The sequence below is a fragment of the Chaetodon trifascialis genome, chromosome 14 (genome assembly GCF_039877785.1).
Source record: "Chaetodon trifascialis isolate fChaTrf1 chromosome 14, fChaTrf1.hap1, whole genome shotgun sequence".
Taxonomy (NCBI): Eukaryota; Metazoa; Chordata; class Actinopteri; order Chaetodontiformes; family Chaetodontidae; genus Chaetodon; species Chaetodon trifascialis.
The window spans coordinates 14447802-14475696 of NC_092069.1; the positions used below are offsets into that span (position 1 = coordinate 14447802).

Below are 27895 nucleotides of genomic sequence, written 5' to 3' on the forward strand. Positions count from 1 at the left end.
GTGCGCACTGGAGAAGTCACTCGGTGGACGAAGCGGACTGCACAGACTGGACTGAGTTTTTAAAAAATGAGTTTATGAGTTTTTTGGCTGTGGATTCGCGGTGGAGTCCGGTTACGTTTCGGCCTTGAATCCGTTATTTTTCTGTCAGAGGCGAGCGCGTGCTGGTCCGGTGGAGGTCGGTGAACAGTCGACCACTGACACTTTAGATTCATGGACTCAACACGGACTTTAGCTAAAGGCATTTCTGTCAAGAGGCTGGTTCAAGGTTGACTTCATTCATTGAATATCCAGGTACGTTATCGACACGTCCACACCGGCCTGTCCTCCGTCTTTGTTTACATTTTTTCACCACGTATTTGCATGAAAGCTTCAAGTCAGCAGCATCAGTGATGTTTTAGTCCAAACGCAGCAGAGATAAACGAGCTAAAACAGACAGTTCAAGACCTCAGTTAGCTTGTTGAATATTAGCACATGGTCCAAAATGTGCTATTAAATAAACTATGTCTTCTTAAGCTTTACAAGGACCCTAAGAGACCCCAATGTGAAGCCCCAGACAGACCCCAAAGAGTATCTGTCTGTACTGGGACTGTGAATCTCACAGTGTGTGTGACACAGCTAGCTTACTTTTAGTGTGTTGTTATGGACTATATATGATTTCTTCTAACACTGACATTAAACGTCATAATTTTTGGGTTCTTTTTGGACCCTACAGACCCCAAAATGTCCCAGGAGTCTAGTTTGGGAATTACTGAGGTCAACTAAACCAAAGGCTTTACTGAGCCAGAAAAAGTCCTTTGAGTACTTTAAAACTGAGCTGTGATTAATAGTACAGTCCTTGATACAACTTCTGTACATTATGTTATATTTCATAAAGGAAAGGTTCTTTTAATCGTAGCATGTGAAGATTTTTTTCCCCCCTAACTCCTCTTAGCCTCTTTATTCTCCATGGATTGGTGAATATACCCTGTGTCACCATGTGTCTTTCAGATTTAGGGAACATGAAGTGGTCTTTGGACAGTATGGGCGTCCTGAAGGTCGTGCTGTTCATCTTTGAGGCTGTTTTACTGACCGACTGCGCAAGAGGTGAGAGCTGCTTTTTCAAAACCGCCTTTCTTTCACACCAATATTAATGCATGTCCTAAAGCTGGAGGGTAACACCAGCTCATTAACACTGAAGTTAACAGGCTGGTTTCTTGTGAGCGCAAAGAAAGACTCAGTTGGTTCTTAACATTGTGCGCACCGAGAAGTAAGAGACGGAAAACTAAGAGCTAAAAAAACTCTAAACGGAGCCCAAAATCAACACAGGGCAGGGGAATGGGAAAGGGCAAGCCAACCCCTACCCCCAGTTTGTGTGTGTTTCAGTCATGGCTGTGCATGCGAGTGTGTGTGTGTGTGCGCACACTCACTACGGCTAAACCAAACAAACATCATCCATCAGCTTCCCAGGGTGAAAGAACACAAGTCAGTCAGTCAGGGTCCAGCTCTCCTGCTGCTGGCCAAGAGACTGTCTCACACCAGCCTCTGTGTGTGCGTGCGTGTGTGTGTGTGTGTGTGTGTGTGTGTGTGTGTTCATGTTCATGAGCGAAACAGTGGAGAGTGGGAGACCTCAGTCTGACCACAATTCACTGCAGTGTTTGTTGTGCCAGTATCAATACTTTGCTTTATAAAGACAACTTGCAGTGAGCTTGTCAACAGGTCATGAATAACTGTCAAGTCAATTTCGAAGAGTTCATCCACCATAACTGACTACTGAACCATGTCTGATGCAATCCAGTGGCATGAGTCAAACACCGAGGCAAAACTCGAAGCTGCACTCCGGCTTTAATGAGAGAAATCTGAAAGCCAGACACATTTCGCCGGAAGACCACGCACTGGCAAAACAAGCTGGCTCCATAGCGCTCTCTTTATTCTCCAGCTCAGCGTGGAAGTGAATTCAACAGGCGTCTGATAGGTACAATACCTGCATGTGGCCATCAGGGCTTGAGTTGGAGGGGGGCGGCGTTGGCGGCGGTTTAGAGGGGGAGATTAGATCTGTGGGGCTGCAGACAATGCCTCATTCACAGTGTGGCAGCCGTGCCTTCACGGCATGACTAAACCAAAAGTAAACAAGACGTGAAGGCTAAATAAGATTAGATGGGCAATTTTGTATGTTTATAGATTAACAGATGTCAGTGAAGGAGAAACCCAGCGGAGAATCCGACGAGATGGTGGAGATTGGAGGTCCGATGGGTCTAAACTCATTTTGATGTCAGACAAAAATGAAGAATTTGCAGCCTGTTTTTCATAATTTCTCTGAAAGTGGTAACAGATGCACAGGCAGATAGACACATCAGCAGATATGTAGTTGGCAGACAGAGTGAGTGAGATGATTTTGAATGATGCTTGACAATCTGTGAAGTGCAAACATCCCACAGTTCTCCCAGCAGAAGCACTGATACAGTGAGCTCTGTGTTACAGTCCAAATGCAGCAGCTTGACTCTGACATCCTGTGAAATACAGTCGGGGGGTTTTGACTCGCAGCTTGTGCTTTTATTGTGAAGCCAAGGCCAGAAAAAAGCTGTAAAACTGTCCCTGTAAAATTTAACAATGTATGATGACATCTTTGACAAATGTAATTTAAATTATAAAGGACAGGGCCCCCTTTGACTTATGTGTGAAATGGTAAAAAGACATTGGAAGTGTTACTTTACTGCAAGTACCAAAACATTTCAAACAATGCAGCTGAGAAGACAGTATGTTTGGGTGAACGATTGTAAGCCTGTTGCTGTCAGTCATCAGGCGACATCTGACCCTGGACCCCCCGTCCTTGTGCCACTAACGCACACACATACACACACACACACACACAGAGGCACATATGGACCCTCCCTCTCTCCACTGCTTCGACTTTGCGACTGGCCGAGCAAGAATTATTTCTTAAGACCCCCCTAGGAACCCCCGCACTTCCTCCATCCCAGCGCCTTCTTTCCTCCCCCTCTGGCGCTCCACCACCCCCAGCAGCTGGAGGAGGTGCTCACTGATGTGTCCCAGCAGAGTCTCTAATGTGGTGACAGGCCCGGGGACCACTGGGCTCCACTAACTGAGGAATGCGGCGCCCTGGACATATGGATCTGCAGAAATGCACCCTGGGAGAAACAGAGAAGCACCAGGTGCCTGCTGTGCACCAGGACCAGCTAACAACGAACACACACACACGTTCTGATCGGTACTATTTTGATGCATTTTAATTAGAAACAGGCATCAAACACAGTCGTGTCCTTTCGGGCATGTATGTGACTCAGCTTTATCCCTGTTTTCTAACCACGCACATGTTTGCTTCACCTCTGGAGCCATCTGGTGAAGTTTAGAGCATGCAAACTGCTTTGCAACCCCGTTGGAAAATATACATTTTATAGCAGCGTTACATCATGGTTTCATAACAAGAAGGTACTATGAGATAAATTGTATGCCAAGGGCTTTTAAAATCACAAGGCCATTTGGCTCCCAGACAGTTTTCCATTTCCTTTAACCGTAATGAGGCTAGTTTCTCACTAACCAAATGCCCCAAAGTCCTCTTATTTTTTAAATAGCTCCCGAATAGTAAGAAGGTGTAACAGTGGTGTTCTGGCCCGTGGGCCGAGCTGGTGAGACGGGGGGGAAAAGGAGAAAGAATTGCGCTGAAAAAGCTTGGCTGCGCTGCTGTGTTGCATGTTTTTTTTTCTTCAGTCTTTGCCAAAGTCACACTGTAATGCTCCATTTAGGTATTTTAATAAAATCAGTTTCATGTTACGTTTAGTTTTCCAGCCCACACTAAACAGTGGAACTCGAGGGAAGTCAAACAAACTCGTCTTCTGCTTCAGCTCTAATCTGTGTGACTGTTCAATGCATCACCTCCAACTGCCTGCCCCCCCCCCACGACACATGTCTCCCTTCTTTTTCCCTGCTTCTCTCTGCATTTCTTCCCATTTATTACCAGTGTAAAGTTGAAGGAAGTGAGTTAAGTTAATGTGCTGTCGTTAAAACAAGGCATGAGCTGACCTTTAGTCCCACCCAACCTTTCTCAACTCTCCATATAGCCCCTATTTACCGAGTCTGGGTCCATTTGCAGAGAACAATGGATGGATTATTACTTGTGGCGGTCCCCCAGGTTGGACAGGGCAGCAGTGATTAATTTTAAACACTCCTCATCCCTGTAGAGCGAACTTATTTGCCATCTATGAGAGCACACAGTAGACGGGGGACTCTCTTTACCGAGGCGCTGCCATTTAGAGGTGCGTGAGAAGGAGTTACGAGAGTGAATGAGCGCTGCTTTCATGCGTCTGAATATATGTGTGCGTTTTATTAAGCAGGCTGAAATTACCCTGAGAAAAGTCATGATAATGAGACATCCAAGGAGCACAGGGCAATTTGGAAAACCTCAGAGGTATACCAACAACTATTCCTGCCCCACCTCCTTCTCCTCCAAACCAGGTGGAAATAATATTCCTCCTGCTATGATCCCTCTGTTTCTATCACGGAAATAATGTTACCACCACTATAACAATCTGTGTTCCTCATCTATCAGCGCACACTGCTGACCCTGTCAGTTCAGGAGGAAACACTTGGAGAGAGGAATGTGTCAGACTTCACCCCTGCAAGGGGAAAGAAAGGAAAGGACTGTAGCTGTGATAAGTAGTCATAATGGAGGTCACTGGCTGTTTACTTTAGCAGGGTCATATAATCCCTGTGAGCAACACTCCCCTCATTGACTGACTTTAATGGCCACTTCAATTAGCATTCATGTGGAATTTCAACACGGCATTGTCCGCTTTCAGCGTTTGTCACTTTCAGCTGTATGCTAATGCTCAGATGCATTTCCTTTTTGCTTTATTTTTTTTTTTTTTTACAGAAAATCTCATTGAATCATACCAAGGTCTGCGTGTGTGCAATGCTCATTAGTTTGTTTTGGGCAGTTGGCTCCAGGAGTGTTTTCAGACCACACACACTCTTCCTGCTGGCTGAATGGATTTGGGTTCAGTTAAATAGAATTCCTTTTGCTCCCGTTAACCTTCACAAAACCCATGTGGCTGCTTACAAAGTGCACATGGAGGTGCCAGGCTGTCACCATTCAGATGATAATCGACTTTATGCGCTTCCTTGATCTGACTTGTGGGATTTACCACATGTATGAATAACAGATTTTTGTTAATTGACAGCTGTTTGCTGTTAAATAAGCATCTGATGATACTGGACACTGTTTAGACTCCACGGTTCGGGCTGCTGTGTTACACCCTTGGCACCGAGAGAAAGAATGGACGGAGCGACTGGAAGCGAGCCTGTAGGTGGGGGTGAGGGTCCGCCCCGCTGGAACCTTACAAGTGACCTTACAATAACATTTCAGCTCCACAGTGGGAAGTGTTTGTCTTGCGCAACCCCTCTTTCTAAGCCTCCTTCATTTCTCCAGTCTCGCTCTGTTTTCTCCTTTTCTTCCGAGGAGCCAAGTCGCGGAGAGGGACGCCCCCCTCCTCCTCCATCACCCCCCCCCCTCTCTTCATTTTGTGCTCCACAGATGTTCGCCCAGTCCCTTCAGTAAATGAAATGATGAGATTCCAGTTGCTCTCCTCTTTCACCCCTCAACAGGAGAATCCGGTTTTGTTTTCCTGTAGATTTGAGCTTGTGGATTTATGACTCGGGCCATGAGTCTGCATCCAGCGGCAGACAGGAGGTGCAGAAATCCAAGCTTTCTCCCACTTTTCTGTCCTCTCCCTGCTTCTCCTTGTCTTTCCTCTGGCATTGGCTCCTAGTTGCACCTTGGTGTTGAGCCACCTTTGCAAAAAAAACATGTACTATAACAACCTTTTGTTGTCAAGGGGAAACATATCTTTTCTGTATTTATGAGCTGGTGGCCTTTGGGATGCTGCTGAGCAGGTTTGGACAAGTTCAGCAGTTGTCATTGTGATGTTAGTGAATAAAAAGCTGATTTAAACTGCAGAAATATTATCTGGCCCATCTTACTACTTGCCACAGCCTGCTTGACGCTGTGCCTCTGCGGCCTCATACTGACTTATCAGAATACCAAATCATGGCAGCCAGGAGGTACTTGTTGCTTATAACATGATGATGAGCTTCATCTGTTTTTTTTTTTTTCTCCTCCGCACCATCAAGTCTTTCATTGTTTTCTTCATGTTTTTTCATGACTTTGGGAGCAGTTTGCTGCTCGTCCTCTTCGTAATCGGATATCAAACATCGATGCCTCACTTCCAAACTTTGGCTTTGTTTTTCTCCCACCTTCTCCCCTCTGGGGGTTTCATTAGAAATCACTTGCAGTCCTTACAAACCCTCACGCACACACGAACACACCAACCGTGCCATTTTGCAGTTAAAAGGCTGATTGAAAGTTATGGTGGTGGCAACAGCGATGGCTGGCTGAGCCCGAAGAAAGCCGAGCCGGGGGACAGCTGGGATAACAAGCTCTGAATGAGGCCTCCGCTGCCTTCGACACACACCCCCGGACCCTCCTTCCAGTTTCTTCCATCCTCCCCTCCTCGACCTCCCCCCACCCCTTTCAGTTCACCTCCGCTGAGCTTCAATGAGACCCCACATGGCTTTGTGGCTTTTTCACTTCCACTTTGTTTTTCATTAGCGATTCTTTTGAGTGACCTTGGAAATTCTGCGCGCATTGTCCCCATTGATTGAGCTTATAAAGAGTCTGGTCTGGGCGATTGCTTGTCACAGTACGTCAAAATAGGAGTTTTCATTGCGAGCGTATAGGCTGTCATGATGGAATTTGTTTGCACCCATTTCCAGCAGCAGCAGTCTCTCTCAACACTGGGGATGTGGCGAGGAGGCAAAGAGGCCCTGATTTTTCATTCAGGGGACCTCTGTAATGACTGGAAAAATATGTCCCTGCTTTGACTTGAAGAGTGGAATGGGACAAGAGAGGAAAAGTCATTTCAGGAGCAGAGAGTATAATCTGTCATATTTTATAGCAGGGCTACTGCTATCCCAGACTGGAACTCTGCGCCATGCAGTGAAACTGATTTGATTTCCTCATGCACTGGGATGTGAGTTTGGCCTTGGATCAGCCCCCAGCCTGGATGTACTTGGAGTTAGAGGCTTGGCAGATGGGGGCACTGCTCCATTCATACAGTAACTCTGTGTCTACATTGAATATTAGATAAACTGACTGTTTTTGTTTATTTTTAGCCGTGCTAGCGGCATGACTCTGGGGATGGAAATGCAGGGTCTGTCTGTGGGTCAGTAGGTCCTCCACTGTGGTCCAGACTGAAATATCTTCACTACCATCAGATGAATATCCATGAAATTTTGTGCAGACATTCACAGTTCCCACTGGATGTGATGACCCTCTGACTTTTCCTGTAGAGCCACAAGGAGATTGACATTTGTGGTTTCGAGCGAAATATCTTGATCAATATTTCATGGCAATTCAAGGAGCAGGATTTGGTGCATATATTTAAGGTCCTCATGATCTACTTTATTGATTGCACCAATTTTTTTATGCTTCACAGTTATTACTCAGCAACTATTGTTTGGACAGCCATGCAATTTTTATAATATAATAATAGTTATGCAGTACAATACAAAAAAGAATAATTTTAAACTGGCAGTTGTGGTGGCATTGCAGGAGGTACCTTCCTCTGTGTCAGCCAGACACACCTGGCATAGATCTGCACTCTTCATGTTTATTATTTTTTAAGGCATTTTTACATTTATTGGATATTTGGCAGTAGGAAGTAATGAGATTCAATGATGTAATAGAAGTGCTTGCAGCAGGACCTCCGTTCTGATCATCAGCCGCCTGATTCGTCTTTGTAAAAGGACTGTGTAGCTCAGTGAGGACAGTTGATGAACAGAGAAAGAGACAGGCAGACTGGCAGACAGAGATGGATAGAGGGCAGTGACCTTTGTACAGCCGAGCAGTAAGGTGAACTGGGAAAGCACTGAACAAATTGTCACTGTGAAAGGGCGAGTACCACATCGTAATGACAGGCTCAACAGCTCCATGATGACAGATTGATTTCAGACAATATTCCTGGATTGTCAAGAGGCCCCATTGCTGTCAGTGAGAGCTTTGCCAGTTCCTCCACCCCCTCCGTCTGTCTCGCCTTGCTTCTCCCCACTCTGTCTCGTCTCTGTCTCACCCGCCTTTCTCTTTCCCTCACCCACTCCTCTACTACCCTCTCCCTCCCTCCCGCTCGGGTCTGAATCGCTCCATTCTGCCCAAACACTCCTGCTACATCGCAGTCTGTCATTGGCCTTCTCCTGAAAAGACCTTGTTGACAAAGGCGCTGGTGTAAAGCGCTTCCCAGTGTCATGGAGATTGGCTGATCCTCGGACTGTACGCCGGTGTAGGTTTCCTGCAGACGGAGAAATGAGGGGAGCTCAGCGCCAGGCTCGGCCATCATCATCATCATCACGCAGATGTGACCACAACACACAGACACACATACACACACACTGGTCCGCCGGTGACAGCATGTCTGGCTCAAAACAGTCTTGTTTACAGCCTCTGCCAGTCAGGAGAACATCAGACCAACTCAGAGCAACAGTGGTTCGACTTAATAAGACATCTGTATCTCATTCAGCACCTCCAGACTGGACTCCGACTGTGTCAACTGTACACAATGAGCCAAAAGCAGGTTGGATATTTTTTTCCCATCGTGGAATGCAGGAAGTTTGAAGGAAGAGGCATGCAGGGAGTGGCAGGATGCACCTCGCTGTTGACTGATGGAGGCCATGAAAAACATAAACAGAACTCTTGTTATGTGGAGATGATGTTACAGGCTGCCAGGGTTTATTGTCCAGCAAGCAGGCTGTGGAGCAGTGGTTCCCAATGCTTTTGGTGAAGCAGTGTCTGCTTGTGTCATCTGTTGCGTACTGAATGTACAGTTCACAGAGCAGAGCGCCAACCACCAGCTAAAGATTCTCCATTGAGCATTGCACGGAAAACTGTCAAATGTGAAAGCCGGCATCAAAAGCATGCTTGCGTTTGTACTTCATTTATTCTTTGATCTGATCATTTCTGATTCAATTACACGTTTCTGATTTAGGTAAACTCCTCGTTCAGCTGATTGTGTTACTCAACATTGAACATTTGAAAGTTTGGCGTTTTCTTGGATGAAAAAAGCTTTTGCAAAAGAAAATAAGTGTTTCTATTAAGATACACATACTCACCATTAATTAGTTGCTTATAAGCATGTATATTAGTAGCATATTGGCTCTTTATTAGTCTCTTATTAATGCCTTATTCTGGGGGTTAGGGGGTTAAGGTTATTAATGTTTAGTGTTAGCTTATTTAGATTGTCAAGTTGTGTACAACAACTTCCTTACTACCAATTAGGAAGTTATTGATGTGAATTCTTGTAGTAGATGTAGAATATGGTGATGCAGAGTAAGCCAATAATAAGTGCTTTATAGTGACTAATAAAGAGCCAATATGTGACAAATATTCATGCTAATAAGCAGCTAGTTAATAGAGTATATGTGTTCCTTTATATAGAGTTTTAGTGGAAATGCTTTATATTCTTCAAATTCAGGGCTTTAATCTTTATCAGCCTTTGTTGTCTGTGATGGAGGACTGCAGTTTAGCTATATGCAGAATAATCCGAGTCTTTTTGCCTCAAAACCTTCATATCTGCATGTGTTTGTGAGAGAGAATAACAGACAATACACAGGCGGTCCGGAGCAGCCAAAACATGTGTGAGCATCCACACAATGTCCCTTTCAGTGCCAAGCGGTCGGCCCATCTCCAAACATACGAGACAGACAGTAATAAACAGGTGCTCTTTGGTGCCCTGCTCTGCTCTGGAGAGAGAGAGGTCTGTTTGAGTGTGTCATGTGGCTGAGGCTGAGCCCGGGCCAGGGAGTGGGGTGTGAGATTGTTGGGATTCCTGGTTACTGCCGCCTGGGCCCACCTAATCCCCCTTCACTCCCCCATGCAGCCCTCCTCTCCTTATGAGCAGTGTGTTAAAGGAGGCCTCTCTGCCATCTTAGCCTCTGCTCCCCGCCACTCTCTAAATCAGCCCTCCTCTCTTTAACCCTCACCCTCTCTCCCTGGCTTTTTTTTATTTTTTTATTTCTCTCCCCTCCTCTGACCCCTCTTTCTCTGTCTCTGTCTGTCATTCTATCTGGCCTTTCTCTCCCTTCCCAGCCTCCCTCCTGTTGCCTCTCCCCTGATAAGTGGCCCTAAGCACACACTCAGCCCCTGTGTGTGCACCGGGCCTTAGCCTAATGGAGTGAGATAAAGCGACTAGAGTGCCACTCACTGTGCGCTCTCTATGAAAGGACCAGTGAATTACTGACTCACATCTGCGTGAAAAGTTATGCTACTTAAGAAGTGTTTTCTATACACCAAGCATATTTCAGAAAACGTGTATTTGTATGTACCATTCCCTCAAAAAGACGACGACTGACTGAACGCTGGATGCTTTTTTGTGTGTTATATTTGATTGAAAAGTCACACACCAAGTATTCAGTATATTTCTCATTAATTGTATTTATTGTATTTTATTTCTGCCGTTTTTATTGAGAGAATAGAATAATGTTAAACACTTTATGATCTTACTGGACCACCCCCCCCTTTAATAGGTAGTATTGATAGTAATAACCCAAAGAAGTGACAACTTTCAACAGAAAGTAGCCAGCTCTCTGTACAGTGGGAGAGCAGGTAAAGCATCGGAAAAGCAGTAAAAGCAGTAAACTGTTCCAGTAATAAGACAAAATGACCACTCCAAAAACATGATATGAAAGGCCTCTATTAATTCAACTTTCCATAAGGACTCCGTGCTTTCCCTGGCTTGTGGAAGTATGGAAAAGTATGGAGCCCATATGGAAAATCCTTAAGCTGAATTAAAAAGGGCTTTTTATACAATCAAAGTATCAATAAGTTATAGGATGGAGGATTTCTCCTGGGAAATTGTCAGTAATCCAGCTGGATCCTGATGTCTTGTGATCAGTTTAGTGTGTTGATGATAATAAAACAATAGCCACACATACTTAACTTTTGCCTGAAGGTTTATGGACAAACAAACAAATATTTATGTTCAACTGATTTATTCTGGGTTGGATTTTTGTGTCACTGCAGCTGCAGATGATGGTAGTAAGTGTACAATACACACACACACACACACACGCACACACACTGCTTTCCTCTGACAGAGGCAGCTGGGACCGGGAGAAAGCAGTCAAGTTTAATGAAATATAGCAGCTTAGAGTTCAAAGGCTCCACAGTAGGGCCTGTTAAGGGTAGGCCGCGTGATGGAGATGTTTCCAGAAGCTTTATGACGCTGGAGTAATTTCTCTCCTGTTCTTGTGATGAGGGGTCGGCAGGAGCTTGTTGTTCTGGAGCCATTAGTGGAGGAAGCAGACGCAGATTCGCTGCAAACAGGCCGCCACGTTATCCCAGTGACTCTGCTTTAATCAGACAGATTGACTGGAGCATCTTATTCTCCTTACCGCTTTCTTTTTATTCCACCCCCTCCTGCTGTTTCTCTAGTCCCTCATGTCACCCAATAGCTCCTCCTGCACCATTCCCACCACCGAAGCAGTTGCTATTCAGCCAACATCAGATGGTGCCGAAGAAAGAGCCATTGTCCCGACTGGTCTTACCCCGCTCTTATCTATTGATTGGAAAGCCGAGAGGAGAAAATAACGGGTATTGATTACCACGCTGGGTGAAGCTGCTGGGCAGGACGTCTGGAGGGGTAAGAAAAGACGGCATTCTTCACCCTCCACTGCCCCGCTGCTGTCAGAACAGCCTCCATGGCCACTCCGCATATCCAGTCCCCTTTCACCCCGTCACTGCCCCGCCTCCTACCCCCCTCACCTCGCCTCCTTTCTTGGATTGCCAAGGTGGCTCTCCCCCTCTCTTTCCCTCTCTCTGTTTTATGCCGATTTTTATCTCTGCTTGTGAAATGTATAGCGCAGCAGCAAGCTCTGAACAGAAGCTCCGGCCTTTCACACACTCCCTGAGCTGCGGTGTCTGCCTCACCTTTCGCCGTCACCCAGCCCCTCTGGTCTAAAGTAAAGTCACCGGCTCTGGATTTAGTTTCTAGCTTTCATGTCGTGTTTTTTTGTGCATTTTTTTTTTCTTCTCTCTCGTGTCCCTTGAACTGTATTTGCTCTTTCCCATCCATTTTGTTATATTTTTGTATTATACAAGTGCTCCTGAGGTTTTAAGAGATGCATGATGGAGTATTTCCCTGAAAGCACAGGCTCCATTAAACTTCCTCTCTTGTGTTCGAGGTCTGTCTGCTCTTGTACGGTCTGCTGAGCTAACACAGTGCTGCTGAGTAGGAGGAAGCATTCTCTTGCTCCTGTCTGCCTCTCTGCCTCTTATCCTTTAAGTAAATACTGCATATTGAAGACACATTCACTCAGATCAGTGTTTATCTAAGTAATGAATCACTTCAGTCTGGCAGCGTGCAAAAGCCTTTTGATGCGCAAGAAATTCAAGCAGTTGGCTGAAGATTAAGGGCCAAATCCTTTTTATTAGAAGATGTTTACAGTGTTCTTTGAATAACTATATCCTGTATTGGGCAGACGGTGTTGCGTGCATTATCAAGTTGTTCTCACTGCGGTTGGTTAAGTTCCAGGTGTTCGCTATTGGAGCGGCTGTCAGCAGCCAAGCCAACCCTTTATTGACATGTTTGCAATGGCTAGAAAGACCAAAGCACTTTGTATGGGGGGGAAAATGCATGTCAACATCATTACAAATCCACAGGTGTTTTGTAAAAGAGAAAATAAATGAGGAGAGAGGTAGCAGCACATCTGAACATTGCTCAAGTCTGGCAGCCTTTGTAGTTTGTACTTTTTTTCCCCTGCGCTCCTCTCTCCTAACTTATTTCCCTCTGCAGATGCCTGCCCATCAGATCAGGTCGTTTACCCGCTCACAAGGTTTCGTAAAAATGGCTATATTTAGTCTGAATCACAAGAATGCCTCTTATTGAATGTGCCCCTTTCTCTTAAAATAATCCATCACCAAATTGAGCAAAGAAAAACAGAACTAATTCTGAGAGTCGCCAGGCCTCCTCCTCCTCCTCCTCCTCCTCCTCCTCCTCCTCTTCCTGCGCTATGAAAGATTCCATTCACACATGGGCCTCGGCTATAATAAGGAGCGCCGTACCACCGCTGCAATATGGGAAAGCCCATATGGTCATGTGTATCATTTTCCATTTAGAGAGCAGCTAACAATTCTAACAATTTGAGTAAACACTCGCCAGTCTGTCATATATCTGGCGGATTCCCATTCATCACAGCCTCTGTAGAGGACCACAATGCTTAGTTCAGCAACCTGGAGAGAACCTCAGAGGCTGACGCTAAAACAGCAGAGAAAAGTGCAGCTATTGTACCTCCAGTCCAGAGTGATTACATGTTCAAGTCATACATCTTGAACTATGTATCTTACAGTCAAGCAGATAATGCAATAATTACCCTTTTTTCAGAATATGACTCTTTTACAGAGGGCCTCTGTGTGGTAGTTTCAAAGCTTTGAACTCCAAGGTTAAGAGAAACTGTCCTTGAGAGGGAGGAGAAGGAGGTGGAGGAGTCCCCGTTGAAGAAAGGATGGTGGTCATGCACACAGTGCAAATAGTTATTAAGTTATTCAGACGATGTCCTTGATTTCAACACTTCTTCATGCCTTGTTTTTCAAAAGAACTTCAAAAGGTTTTTTCAAGAGCCGAGATGGAGGGAGGAAATCATTTGTTGCACATTCCTTGCGTTTGGAGCGCCAGCCAAAGCTTTCTAGTTTATTAAGCCAAAAAGCTCAGGAGCTGGAGTCGTGTTGAATAACCCGAGTTCAGGATCACATAGACCTTTATCACAGTTAAAGGAATAATTAGACAGTTTGGGGATTATGCTTTGTTTAATCAGCTCAAAAATGATGTTTAAAATTATACATTGTGGTTTCGTGGTGGGTTATGTGGTGGTGGGCATGTTTTATTTCATTTGGACAGAGCTAGCTAGCTGTTTTCACTCTTTGTGCAAAGCTAAGCTAACTAGCTGCTTGATGTAGCTTTATGATCAGCGTGCAGAAATAAAGAGTGGTTTCAATCTTCTCACTTAATGTTCGCCAAGAAAGCGATGAAGACACCATATATTATATTTATCATATAAATAAAAAAAAAACACTCCAAAGAAAAACTTAATAAGAAGCTTAAAAAGAGTGAAGAGGGATCCTCCACTTGAAGGCTTGCTGTGTTAAAGGTGTTGCAAACATCGCTGCAGAGAGGTTTTGTAGTGCACCGTTGTATATTTTTACGAATGGAAAAGAACATTCAGATGTTCCCCGTCTCTTTTTATTTTCTTGACATTTAACTCTCAAGAAACGTCCTTCCAGCTTTCAGAAAACCTTTGTTTGACAGCAGCAGTACCTATACTGGGTCAATGAGTTTTGACATTTTGCTTCAGCTGAACCTTTGACATAAGTCAGGCCTTGTTTTTGTACGTCATTCCCCCGCGTTAATCCAGACAGAACACATGGTTGAGTGGCTCTTAGGGCCATAGCTCAAAGGAGATAACTGAAGCCTATTTGTTCAAGATTTGGTAGAAATGTATTCATGTTTTTACAAGGCAGTTCAGACTTTCAGAATCAACTCGGTCTGTGTGAGCGGCCACAGCACCCAGCCAACGCTGTGACCTGTTTGTGGTCTTGAAGCGGAGTCCGCAGAGTAAGAAATGGAACAGTGAGTGCCTCTGTTCCGCTTTCTTGGTAGCAGAGGAGTGAGATATGGGCCAGCTGACAACAGCCAAAAAACTGTGGTCGCTTTTTCTCCACAGACATAAACAATGACACTTCCAATTTCCTGTGCACGCTGTGGACCAGGAAGGGCCATCCACAGAGAGGAAGGAAAAGTCTGAGCGTGTGTGTGTGTGTGTGTGTGTGTGTGTGTGTGTGTGTGTGTGTGTGTGTGTGTGTGACATGGAAACGAAAAAGGAAGGAGGTTTCGACAGTTTTACGCTCACAACTTTCACTTTTTTTCCGCTGAGTTTTGTGGCACGGCTTATAAACCATTATATGTCTTTTTTTTTTTTCGCAAACACGAGTGAGTTCAGCATTTTTAGCGCCAGAGGTCAACGAGCCAGCAGTCCAGATGTTGTACCTGCAGCTGAGATCCATGTGTTGGCAACCTGATGGATAAAACGGCCAGATGGAGTTACCTGTGTCACCTTCCCCCCTCTCGCACCTCCATCAGTATAATGAACTTCTTGTTTACCATATGTGTGAAATGCACCAAAGGAATGTGACTGTGTGTGTGCTTGAGCGCGTGTGTGTATGTGTTTGGGAGAGGCCATGTGTACTTACCCTCCCCATTGTTTTTACTGCTACCAGACCGGCCATTTGTTCTGGGGCACAGACTGTGCTCTGTGTACTTTCGAGGGCTGTTGCAGCTATAGGGTTTGGTTGCATTTCCTCTCTTTCGCTCCCCCCAATCTCCTGTTTCTCTCCGGTGTCTAGTCTGCTCAGCGGTTTGGGGTTTTGTTTAGCTTTTAGTCGGGGGGTTAGATGAACGCCTGGTGCTGTGCGAGCAGCGGCGCAGGCCTCCTAACACCATCACAGGGTGTTTCGGCCCGCTCCACTTCACCAGATCTGAGGGAGCAGACCTGAGCCAATTAAGAGCAGGGAGAACAGGCTGCTGTCCGTCTCGCTGCGGCCCGCCCCCCTCATTGCTTTGATCTCTTGCACGCAAAACGAGAGCCAGAACACTTCACCCTCTCTGTGCAGGCAGTGGACGACAGGGTTTGTCCAATTATTACAATCTGGTTTCGACATTTCTGGGTAATCAGACGAAAAGATGACAAATTACCTCTATCTCATTCCATCTGCCCACATCCGAGCTGGTTTTTAGGCCTGTGTTTGGCCTGAACTCAGGATTCAGATATTTTATCTGCTGGTTCCAGTACACGCTAGGCAGCCCACTGTGATGCTCTAAAATGTCTTTGCAATGTCATTTGGTGAGTGAACCCATTCAATTCAGTGGTTATATTAAAGTTTTTGAAATTGTTCCAGGGCTGCACGGTGGTGCAGCATGTTTGGTGAAGGGTTTGCAAGATGATAACAGCAGAGGAAAGAAAAGCAAAAATGTATATATCAAAATATATAATGGAAAATCCCCCTTCACCGACATGGCATTATTTGAGTCAAAAGGTCAAAGCCGCTGTCAATCACTGGTGATGATGAAGATGGTGTTTCATTGTTTGCTTCATCTTGACAAGAATAAACCTGTGGGGAATCTTTATACTTTTGATGCTTTTGAAACCAGAAACCCATTTTGAACGCTTTTGAAAAAACCATAGTAAGAAAAATTGTTTTCACCGAATTCCCCCATGTTGTGTTTGTGTGTCCTCAGGACCTCCACGGGTGTCTGAGAAGGTCGCTCACAGACAGTCAGCCCGACTCGGGACCGCCATTAAGCTGGCGTGTCCAGTGGAAGGAGACCCTCCACCCCTCATAATGTGGACCAAAGATGGGCGCAACATCCACAGCGGCTGGATCCGTTTCCGTATCCTTCGCATGGGCCTGAAGATCAAGGAGGTGGAGGCAGATGACACGGGGACCTACATCTGCAAAGCCACCAACGGCTTTGGTAGCGTCAACGTCAACTATACCCTCATTGTCATCGGTGAGTGCAGACAGAGTTGCATGCATCACATTTAATAGTTTGTGTAACCTGTTGCTCTGCTGGTTTGGGAGGTTAGATCACTGAGGTTTGTGATATGTGTCACTCTTGTTAAAAACCCAAGCTCATCTGAGCATCTTTAAAACATGAAGTCACCTGTCTGCTAACTGAAACCAGAGACCATGGCCGAGAGCCTGTCTCCTGATTTGTACGATCAGAGCACATCATCCTCTGCTGTGGTATCTTGGAACCGTATTTCTAACACTTCTCTGCAGTACCACAGTTCAAATGTTAAGAGACAGCATCACTCAGAGGTCAAGGTCTAAAACAAGTGGATTTATGGAGGTTTAGTGGTTGATCCTCTCATCTATTGTATGTGTTACAGCCCCTACCTCTCTCTGCCCAAAGTCAACAGCGGCGCGGGATATTGTTTCATACCCCTTCATCCTCTGTGACTCAATTGGATCTCAAGCTCTTCCTTTTCCTTAGGCTACACTCTGTAGAGGCAGGAGGTCTGCAGCTCTGCAATAAGAAACACATTCAGCGTAATAGTGCCGGTTTGTCTTCAGACTCTCGCACAGCTCTTGAATGGGGCCTGTAGGATTAAGCCCAGTCTGACTGAGTGTGTGACTGTGTGCGTGTGCCCACAGTGCATTTCCTCTGTGCGAGAGCAGAGCATGATGAATGAGCGGAGCGGAGCGTGAAGGTTGTGTTTAGTCTAATTACTCTAAGATGCCTAATTAGGGCCAGAGTCTGCGCTCTCTCTCTCTCTCCCATGGAGGGAGCTGCTGCCTGGTCTTCTGACAGCCGGGCTTCAGAGGAAGAGCCATAATCAGGCAGATGTGGAAAACGCAGAGCACTTCAGAAAATGGTGCTTTTTGTTGCAAATCATTCTCATGAGTTGGGAATAGACGGGACCAAAGTATATTTTAGGGTCCCCCTCAATATGAAGTTGCCAGTGAGTTCAAAGAGAGGGTGTCTGCTGATTGTGCTAAAATGAAAGGTTGGAGATTGAGGCACCGAGCCAGCTATAATGTCAAGGTTCATGCTACAGTTGTGCTGTATAGTATCAAAGTCAGACGTGGCTATGTCTCTGTCTGCACTGCAATTAAAGGACACTCTGAGTTTTTACATACACTGAACACTTCTTTGTGGAACATGTTCAGAATCAATCGTGATGGATAACAACCAGCATGTCACTGTAGGTTTGTGTTAAGGCTCTGTTGATTGGACGCTGTCATAATTCTTGGTACATTTTGATGTGATGGATTAAGTCTTTGGCGGCACGGTGGAGCAGCAGGTAGTGCACGTGCCTCACAGCAAGAAGGTCGCCGGTTCGATCCCCGGGTCGGGCAGGGCCTTTCTGTGTGAAGTTTGCATGTTCTTCTCGTGCATGTGTGGGTTCTCTCCGGGCACTCCCACTTCCTCCCACAGACCAAAAACATGCTCATTAGGTTAATTGGTGACTCTGAAATTGTCCTTAGGTGTGTGTTAGCGTGAATGGTTGTTTTTTGTATATTGTCCTGCGATCGGCTGGTTTCTCTTGCCCGTTGACAGCTGGGATAGGCTCCAGCCCCCCTGCAACCCTGGAAAGGGATAGTCGGGTATAGACAATGGATCAGGTCTTTTTAATGTTTTTCTACACTTCATTTTAAAGGAAGAGTCCCTACGGGTGATGTTCGCCACTTTGTGAAACACGTGATTGATTGTTGTGCTCGGGAACACTTTGTAAAACCAACAGCAGACACAGTTTTGAAAATCATTGCATTGTCATTTCATTTATGTTTACACAGTGTCGCAACTTTTTTATAAATAAGTGGAATTACAAGTTAAAATTGAAGTGCTGAAAGAAGTCAAAGATTTAGATGAAGTTCAAGCAATGAAAGTGGTTGAAATATTTCTCTGACTGCTGGGCTTTGTCTCAGTAATTGAGCCAAATACTTGTACTTGCATGTGTAATTTATTTTTATTTTTAAATGTTGATTTAAAGCTGGGAGATCTCGACTGATAATTTTGATCAATCAAAGCGAACCTACACTCGCGCACACACATACAGGAGACAACCACACGCAATTAGCCAATTCATCCTGGTGATAGATAGCAAGTTTTCCCCCTGTGGTGTGTTTATGTGACAGATCATTTGTCTGCCTTGGCCTCTGCTCCAGTGCGGCTGAGTGAGAACCAAGACGTCAATGAAAACAGTTTAAGGCTGCCGTGATGAAGCTGGCAGGGATCGCTGGGAGATCAGTGCAACCTGACTGCATGCGCTGCTCGACTCCCACTCGGTGATTACTTCAGGAAAAAATACCATTGCAAGTTCAATCAGAAGTCTTTCTTGGAAGCATATTTCCATGAGATTTTTATCAGCCGTGTTTTTGCCCTTTATGGAGTTATCTAGAGACTTCTGGCCTGACTCTTAATCCTGATCTGGTTTGTTCCATTTCCTACTTGTCCTCTGGTGATAGTGAGTGCGTGACAGACTGACTCTAGATACTAAATGGCCAGTCTGCATCTCACAAGAACCCCCCTCCCTTCCCCTCTTTCTGCTCTCTTGTCTGTCATCCCATTAGGCTCTGGCAGGCCATCACCACAGAGTTTGTTTTTATAGGTAATTGTTCCATCAGTGCTGCATTGCATTCTGGGTGCTTTTTTTGCCACAAAGATTAGGGGGCCTCATTGTCAAAATACTTCCAGGATTGAAGTAAGCTTAATACAGCAAAACGCTGTGCAATTATCATGAGCAACACTTTCCATCAACGTTGAATCGTCTAATTGTTAGCTGTTTTAATTTAACTGTGTGCAGTTAACCGTAGTGACCTGCTGGGAGGCCTGTTATGTTGCTCAGAAAGATCAGAGGAGAGATTATTTATTTGAGATACTGTAAATGAGGGGTAGCTCCCAGCATCGCTCCGCATACAGTATCCATCATGTCAGTTTATTATTTTTACTGGATCACAGAGGAGAAAAGCAAGAGAAGCAACCGCGGTCGGTTATAGTGCCGGTCAGGGGAGAAGGGTCGACGAAATCCTGGCAGCTGCTCAAGTTCAAGGCCCAATGTGGAGAGTATAACTTTTTAAACATCGCCTGGGACCCAGCAGAGAGGCCGAGCATGACAGTAAGATAAAGAGACAGCAAAGACGGGAGAGATTGGAGGTGAGGAGAGTGAGGGGTTTTGCACAGTGATGTAAGGAGGGGGGGGGTTCCACTGCGGCTGGAGAGATATCCCTCCTCCCATCTGCCAGCGGACAGCCTGTCCTCCCCTGAGCTATCTGAAGAATCTGGTCAGTCAGTGCAACATGGCGCCTTCTCAATCCCTCCAGCTGGCTGTTTGGGCCCTGTTTGGGGTGGTCTCTTGACAACTGGCCCCCATCACCTCCCAGCACCCCCACCAGGATAGACCAACGCATGCAGCAGCCTCTCTGTCTTCAGCTGCTCAGGCTACAGCAGGCTTCGTATTAACATTAACATGGGATTGTCATATTAACATTGACAGCATTGGGTTTTAATGTTTATGTCTGCACAGATAATATATTACAGAGCTAATACAGCGCTGGCAGTGCTCATAATGTCTACATGGAGATGTTGGCTCTCGCAGCACATTTTTCATTTCGCTCCCCTCTGGAGACGTTGTCAGGCCAACTGTTGGATAAACTTGCCCCGTGTGTGACTGATCACATGTGGTAGCTGTTTGGAGATTTCCAGAGAGTGATGCAAGGCCACTGCGCATAACTTTCCCTGGACATTACAGTGTCCCCAACAACATCTGGAGCTCATTGTGACCTCAGATCATCAGGCCTTTTCCTGCTGTTCAGCTGGCACAGGAGGCCAAGGGAGAGAGTGTGTAGTGACCCGTTTCCTGTGGCTGGATTTGTGAATGAAGTGGGAGGGGATGGCGTCAGACCCTAAACACTGTAGCGAGGCCATGAATGGATCTATGTTGTGTGGAAGGAGGGTGATTGCATTTTAGACAATTTGATACTTCTCTTGGAGCATTTACTTGCATGTTCATGCAGCTGAATCATGATTGTCAGTTTCCATAATGAACCTTTTGATTTCACACGGTACTTAAAGAATAGGGATTTTTGTTTGATCACTGATTCCATAATAAGTTGCAGCTTTTACTTGTTTTTTCCGTGCACAGCAACAGGCCCCTCATATATTTAGAGCCCTTGATTTTATTTTTCAGTCTCCCAAAAATAACAATCATATGGGAGGCATACCTCGCCCATGTCTGCAGTCTAATGAGCCAACATTGTGCAAAGACAATAGTGGCCAGGGCTAGCTTTAACAGGACAGATGTATGAAGGGCACCATTGTTCACTAGAATCGGCAAAAAGTAGAGAGGAAATAGATTCAGAAAAAAAAAGTCAAAAAGAAAACCCCGGCAGTGTGGGACCATGTTCTGTTTGGATTGGGAGGTTCAGGAACCGGGAGGAATGTGGAGAGCCCAAGTGAGCAACAGAGAAATATTTCTTCCAGTGGAGGCTGTTTTTTAAAGGAATGGGTTATTATAGTTGGCCAGTTAAACCCCTTCAAATAGCCATGACATCATGGCTGGGCTTGGTGCTGCAGGGGACAAACAAAGGAGGGTTTGTACCCAGAGAACCCTAGAGAGCTTTGAGGGTTTCGGGGGGACTCAGAGGGAGGCAGAGCGAGGGGGTTAGAAGTCACATCTGGTCTCTTTACCTGACCCAATCAAACCCTGCCAGAGAATAAAGTGTGCCGAATGGCATCTAGAAAAATCCAGCTTTAGGCTGCACCGAACCCAAAATCAGAAGGAGGTACGAAAGGTACAGAACTGGCTCGCAGTTTTTCCATCCTGCCTCGTTATTAAAACATACAGTTAACAGTTTGCAGTTTGTGTTTCCCTTCACGTATTGTTGGCAGTGACTTAGACGACCACATCTAACGTGAACCTCAGTAGTATCATATAAAATCATTTAACAGCAGGCCTTCTCCAATAATCATCTTCTGAGCGTCTCCTCCTGCACGGAGTGGCAGATATTGGCGAGGAACCCGATCTGCTCTGTTAATTCATCAGCGCTTAACTCGAAAAGTCGATACGCATCACAAACCATCGATTAGGTTTCACTCATTATATTTTCTCTAAGCCCTGTCTTAGCTCCGCTGCATGATGTCAGCCAGTGACATAAACTCCACAGCTGTCTCCTGGAACAGGGCTTATGAAAACTTATCATATTACTTCCAAATGCTGCAGAGTGTGACCCGAGCATGCCCCCCGGCTCAGAGGAGCCTATCTATAAATGCTAAATTTACTCAGATAGAGCCAAGAACACTTTGCTGGGCCTGTTTGGTGTTGGGTCGCTGCCATCAGAGCTGTGATGCTGACGCTGACAATAATTGATGCAAAGTTAGTGCAGGCTTTAAAAGCAGAAATTTATCTTCATTATCATCGTGTACACTGCCCTTAATATTTCCTCACAAACTGCAAAATGCATTTTTACTGATTTAAGAAGTATGAGGTTGATGGGAAATTACTGTTTAAGGCTTCAGAATACGTGTGGTGCATTACACACCTATGATCTCTCTCCTGGAAGGAAGTTGAGCATCTGAGTTCATTCTTGAACAATAATCTTAAATCAAGGCCCATTTATGAGTCTGTAATGTGGTTCAAAGCTCCACAAAAGCTGTACAGTTTCATATCTTATATTAAAGTTTAATTGAGCAGCGATTTGGAATCAGCAGTCAGTTCTCCCAGTGGACCACACACATTGAAACTGATAAATTCATTCATTGCAACATCGGTACATACTAAACTGGGCAATATCAATATTTGTGCAATAATGTGAATTCAACCACTGTCTGTTTTACTTGTTATGGTGTTTACTTTATATTTAGCTTTTTTGACTGATGCTGCTAACTATTGGTGCTTCTGTAACACGCCAAAAATCCCCTCTGCGGGATTAGTAAAGATTAAATGACCTCACACATATGTAATATGTATGCATATATGTCATATATCCTGTGCCACCACCTGCCTTTTTGACTCTGAAGTCATGTGCTGCTCGCTGTTTAAGCCATTGTATTGATTTATATAGTCGTTTGAATTCTGTGCTGCTGGAATTTTCTGTCTTCAATGCAAACAAACGAACACCTTGCTGTTTCGTTTGCTCCTCAGCTGTCGGCTAACTGTTGTCCTGCTGTCTCAACAGATGACTCAGGTTCTGATAAAACTGGACCCAGGGCGGCTGATGGAGCAGAGTCTGACCTGGGCACCGATGGCTTGTCGGAAAAATTTGGTAAGAGCTCTGCCGACATGCTATCTGTGACGCAGTGGTAAATTAAATGACCGTAACAGCGGTTCTGCAGGTTTCATCATATTTACCACAAACAGTGAAATGTTTTGCAAACCATGCTGCTGTGTTTTAAGATTTTTGGACGGATTTTTCCCCCAGGCAGCCATTGGTTTCCTTTAATCTCTGTATGATATGAAACTCTATTAGCCGACCCCTGAAACTTTGAGCTGTGGAATCCATTGTAGTGAACATCATGTCTGCGTTTAATTTCCCTCGGAGTGACATTGTTGTTGCTTTGGTGATGCAGTTTAACTGCAGATTTTACTGTGATGGATTAGACGACTTGAAAAAGTTTCAATAATCTGCCATTTGATTTTCATGCCATTGGAAAATGAATAAAAATCAATTGGCGTCAGGAACAGAGAGAAACAAAACAAATGAAAATGTAAAACATCACAGCGAGCATTTGAAAAAGGTCAGCTAAAGTATAAGGTGCTGCACATATGATAGTTAAGGAGCTAAGCCTCGCAGAAATACTGTTATGGTCCTTTAGAAATAGAGTAAATCATCAGCTCAAGTCATGTTCCACTGATAAGTTGCCAAATGTTTCCTCTTCTTTCCCCAAAAGTACGTCCTCGCTTCACCCAGCCTGCTAAGATGAGAAAAAGGGTGATAGCGCGTCCCGTCGGCAGCTCGGTGCGGCTCAAATGCATGGCCAGTGGAAATCCTCGGCCAGACATTGTGTGGCTGAAGGACGACCGGCCGCTGTCGGAGCAGGAGGTCGGCGAGGGCCGTCAGAAGAAGTGGACTCTGAGTCTGAGGAACCTGACGCCAGATCAGAGCGGCAGATACACCTGCAGGGTCTCCAATCGGGCGGGGGAAATCAACGCCACGTATAAAGTTGAGGTCATACGTGAGTATCCCGCTGAGCGGCTGAGCGCTGCGCATACCGAACATATTCACCTGGAAATATTCATGCGAACAGATGAGGCATTAATTTAAATGATTACTGCTGTTTGTGTGGATCATTTTCGTGATCTTTTGTTCAGCGCTGCGGGAAATTCGAATAGCATTTGAAGAACTGTAACCTTTAAAAAAAAATCTCCTCTCTGATCTGCGTACTCCTGACGTCTGATTGCCATCAGCAGGTCTTATTCATATCCTTGCTGCATGGATGAATGTGCTTGTGTAATCATGTATATGAGAAGCACATTGAGGAAGCAGGCTTGAGAGCGAGGGCTTGTGCCCCGGTGTTTGCACGGGGGAGGGGGGGCTGTTCAACTCAGAGACCCTCCACCCAATCTGGAGCTGATTAAAGCCCAGCTGTCTGCCAGACCCCCCCGCCACCCTTCCCATGAGAAATGTGTGCTGTACAACCAGGAGCAAAGAAAGAGAGGAAACTAATCACACATACTTCTAGTGTTACATGTGGTATTCGTCCTTCTCTGTCAGTTACAAGTTCTAAGCCTGAGGCTAATAATGGTATGAACAACTAAGACCTCTTCTGTCCACACAAGGCCTGTCATGTCAAAAGATGTCTGTGTGCGTCCTGACACTCTTTTCTCTGCGTGTCTGTGTAGAGAGGACAAACTCCAAGCCTATTTTGACGGGCACTCACCCGGTCAACACGACGGTGGACTACGGAGGCACCACGTCGTTCCAGTGTAAAGTGAGGAGCGACGTCAAGCCGGTCATCCAGTGGCTCAAACGCGTGGAGTCGAACGAGGAGAGCCGCTACAACTCCACCATCGAGGTGGGAGACCACAGATTCGTGGTGCTGCCCACGGGGGAGGTGTGGTCCCGGCCCGACGGCTCCTACCTCAACAAGCTGCTCATCACCCGTGCCAAGGAGGAGGACGCCGGCATGTACATCTGCTTAGGCGCCAACACCATGGGCTACAGCTTCCGCAGCGCCTTCCTCACTGTACTGCCAGGTGAGGCCTGGGGAATGTCTGTTTCCAGAGTCCCGCTGCCACAACAGCAGGATGCATTGCAAACACACTGCAACAGATCAGCAGCTTGGACAAGGATCTGTGCTACCAGTTTGTGGATTCGATGCCGTTGTTTGTTTTTAGGGATCTGCATTAGTGCACATAACACAATAACATCAGAGGGATGTTTAGCTTAAATGGAAGCAGGACTGCATCAATGTCAGGGAAAAGTAACAAGGACAGATGACAACAAAGCGATGTTAATGAGCAGTTAATGTTAAGTTTTCCCCCGTTTTATATCAGTTTTACACAGTTTTGGACCACTGACTTTAGAGAAACCCATCAAGTTCAGTCGGCATTGAGACAAACAGTTTTAGTTTTTGGAGTTTTTCTGTAAATGAACTGAAAGAAATCAACGAGTTGAAACAGTAATTTATCAATTAGAAAATAATCAACAACAGTTTTGATTCCTTATTAGTCGGTTTTCCCAAACCCCTCGTTAGTTTTTGCTGTCACAAATGTGAGGATTTTCTGCTTTCTCTGTTTTATAGCATTATAAATCAAACATGTTTGACTTCACAAAAAACATTGAACTCGCTGCAGAGCTTGCCAGCAGCATCTCACGGCCTTCCTCAGTGGAAGGAGGTTGGTCAGTTTTCCTCATGTGACCTAAGACTTTGATAACAGAGGGTTGTACATGAGAGGATTCAAAGATGAAAACATCTTTGGACTGTTGTTCAGACATTTTATTAACTAAACACTGAATCCAAAACATAATCAGCAGATTAATTGATAGTAAAAAATGATCCTGCAGTGATCAGCCCTAAAGCACTTCACCTGTGCATTTAAACACACGTTTGGCAACATTGAAGTGTTGGAAACTTGTTTTTTATTTTATTTTGGCCCTCTTTTGCAGACTTGAAGCCTCCCATCACGCCCATTTTCTCACCAGCCTCCAGCTCCCTCCCCTGGCCTGTCATCATTGGCATCCCTGCTGGAATAGTGTTCATCTTTGGCACCGTGCTGCTGTGGTTCTGCCAGAGCAGAAAGCACTGCCCCCCTCCCAGCACTCCAGCTGCAGCGGCGCAGGTGCTGCAGAGCTCCCACCGGCTGCCATATCGAGAGCGGGACAGGGGCTACGTGGCTGCGTCCTCAAGCTCCTCCAGCCCAGAGAAAGACTGCATGAGCTCCATGAACTACGAGGAGTACCTGGCGCAGCAGCAGCTCCTCCTCACGCAGGGAGGACCGACAATCCCCCCGAAAATCTACCCCAAAATCTACACTGACATTCACACACACACTCACTCCCACGTGGACGGGAAGGTACATCAGCATCAACACATTCATTTTCAGTGTTAGCCTCAGTGCCAAATATCCCCCACTGACTCCTCCAGTGTCTCCGCGGGACAATGAGCTGTGGACTGAGCAGCAGCTCCTCAGCGACGTTCACTTGGCATTACCCTTTAAAAAAAAAGACTCATAGCTGGAGATTGCTGGGAAGAGTGTGCACGTGGGGAAAAAACAGTGGCCAGTGATACACACCTTGTGTTTTTACATCCAAACTTCCATATTTGGTGCTCATTTTTTTACCTGTCAGATCCTCCTCACACCACTAAAATCCATGAATCCTTGTTGTGCACTTAATACAAAAAGGACAAGGACATTGTTTCTTTTTTTTTGTGCAGCGTGTGAGTTTAATCGCAGCTATTCAGGCCAGCTGAAGGGTTTACCTCAGCAGCTGAGTTTTGCATTTTCCTACCTGAGGTGTAGCAGAAAATGAGGGTTAGGTTTTCAGCTGTTGGAGCGCAGAGAGCCTCTGTGTGTTTCGACTGGTTGTGGAGACAAAAATGGTACTCAAGATTTACAAAGGGGCCGGTTTTATGCTCCTACTCAGGTAGTCCTTTTGTTTGTTAAAGATGCAAAATGTTTGGAATGCTGACCACTATCCCTGATGTTGCCTTTCTCCATCCCTCACTTTTATCCTCTGTTCACAGTGATATAGAGTAGACTGGTAAGTTTTTATAGCCTTTTACGGCAGGCAAACCTTGCCTAAGACTGCAAGGGATGGAAGAATTGTGTTTCCACATAACTGAATTGGTCTTTATATCATTTTAACATTTTTTTTTAGGTAGAGGTTCCCATCATCAGTCAATAGCGTGTTGAGCTAAACCAGCAGGACAAGTCTTTCAGACCACGACCTTATCCAACCACAGTTTATGAAGCTGTAGTCTTTTATAATCAACTTGAGTCATGAATATTTAATTTATTTTGCTAAAAAAATGTATCAAAAGTTTATTTTTAAGAGTAAGGCGTTTTACATATCTGCATAATGTTATTAAAGTATACAGTCGTTGTCGTGTATAGTACATTTTGAGTACTTCGTCACCCAGTTTAATCACATTTAGTTCATGCCAATATTTAGGTATTTCTGTATGTAATTGGTTATATTTGACAATCCTGTATGATGTACTCTGTTCAAGGCTCAAAAACTAAATCATCTAAAGTGTGATGGTTTGGTAGTTTGATTAAACGACCTGAAACAAATTCAATCTTCACAAAGGCTAATGAATTTGTTCAAGCCATAAATATTCCAAGGTCACTGTCAACGAAGGTGTACAAGAAAACGGTAACAGTAGCCGTCACCTGTCCTAAAACATAAAGTAAAGTCCGGGCACAGACAGGTGAGCTTTCCTCCTTTCAGTCAGTTGAAGAGTCTGCTGAGGGTGACACAGAGGGCAGCCAGCGGGGGGACAGAAGTTGCAGGGATGAATGACTGAATAGATACGGTACAGACACAAGAGCAGTCTCACACAGTCCCTTTTTAGATGAGTGATGGCCCCTGCAAGACTACACCGAGTGACCAGCATCTTTCCCCATTTAAAGTGAATCGACCCTCTCCACCTCACTCCCCCCCCCCCCGGTCCGCACTACCACCTCATTCAACTCCAATCTAGGTAGGATTTCCTTTCACCGTTTAGGAAGTGCATTGTCCTGCTCTGGGAGTGATGTGACAGGACCCTGTGATTGCTCAGGAAAGAAGGGGAGCATTGTGTCAGGTGAGCTCTTGTTTTGTTGTAAGCATTGCAGGATGGGGATGAGCTTTGGCTCC

The 27895-nt window shown here is 45.3% G+C and overlaps 1 protein-coding gene across 1 annotated transcript; it reads left to right on the forward strand.

Moving 5' to 3' along the window:
* LOC139342231 (fibroblast growth factor receptor-like 1) lies at positions 1-27333 on the forward strand. The gene is made up of 7 exons (XM_070979223.1): positions 1-291; positions 988-1083; positions 16329-16601; positions 22772-22858; positions 23484-23768; positions 24436-24789; positions 25703-27333. Exons 2-7 carry the CDS (start codon positions 999-1001, stop codon positions 26143-26145), a joined length of 1527 nt encoding a protein of 508 aa, XP_070835324.1. The 5' UTR covers positions 1-291; positions 988-998; the 3' UTR covers positions 26146-27333.
* Positions 27334-27895: the final 562 nt, after the last annotated feature.

Coding starts and splice junctions, on each gene's coding strand:
- LOC139342231 (XM_070979223.1), top strand. CDS start 999: ATGAAGTGGTCTTTGGACAGTATGGGCGTCCTGAAGGTCGTGCTGTTC. Junction 1,084..16,328: donor ACTGACCGACTGCGCAAGAG/GTGAGAGCTGCT, acceptor GTGTGTCCTCAG/GACCTCCACGGGTGTCTGAG. Junction 23,769..24,435: donor GTATAAAGTTGAGGTCATAC/GTGAGTATCCCG, acceptor GTGTCTGTGTAG/AGAGGACAAACTCCAAGCCT.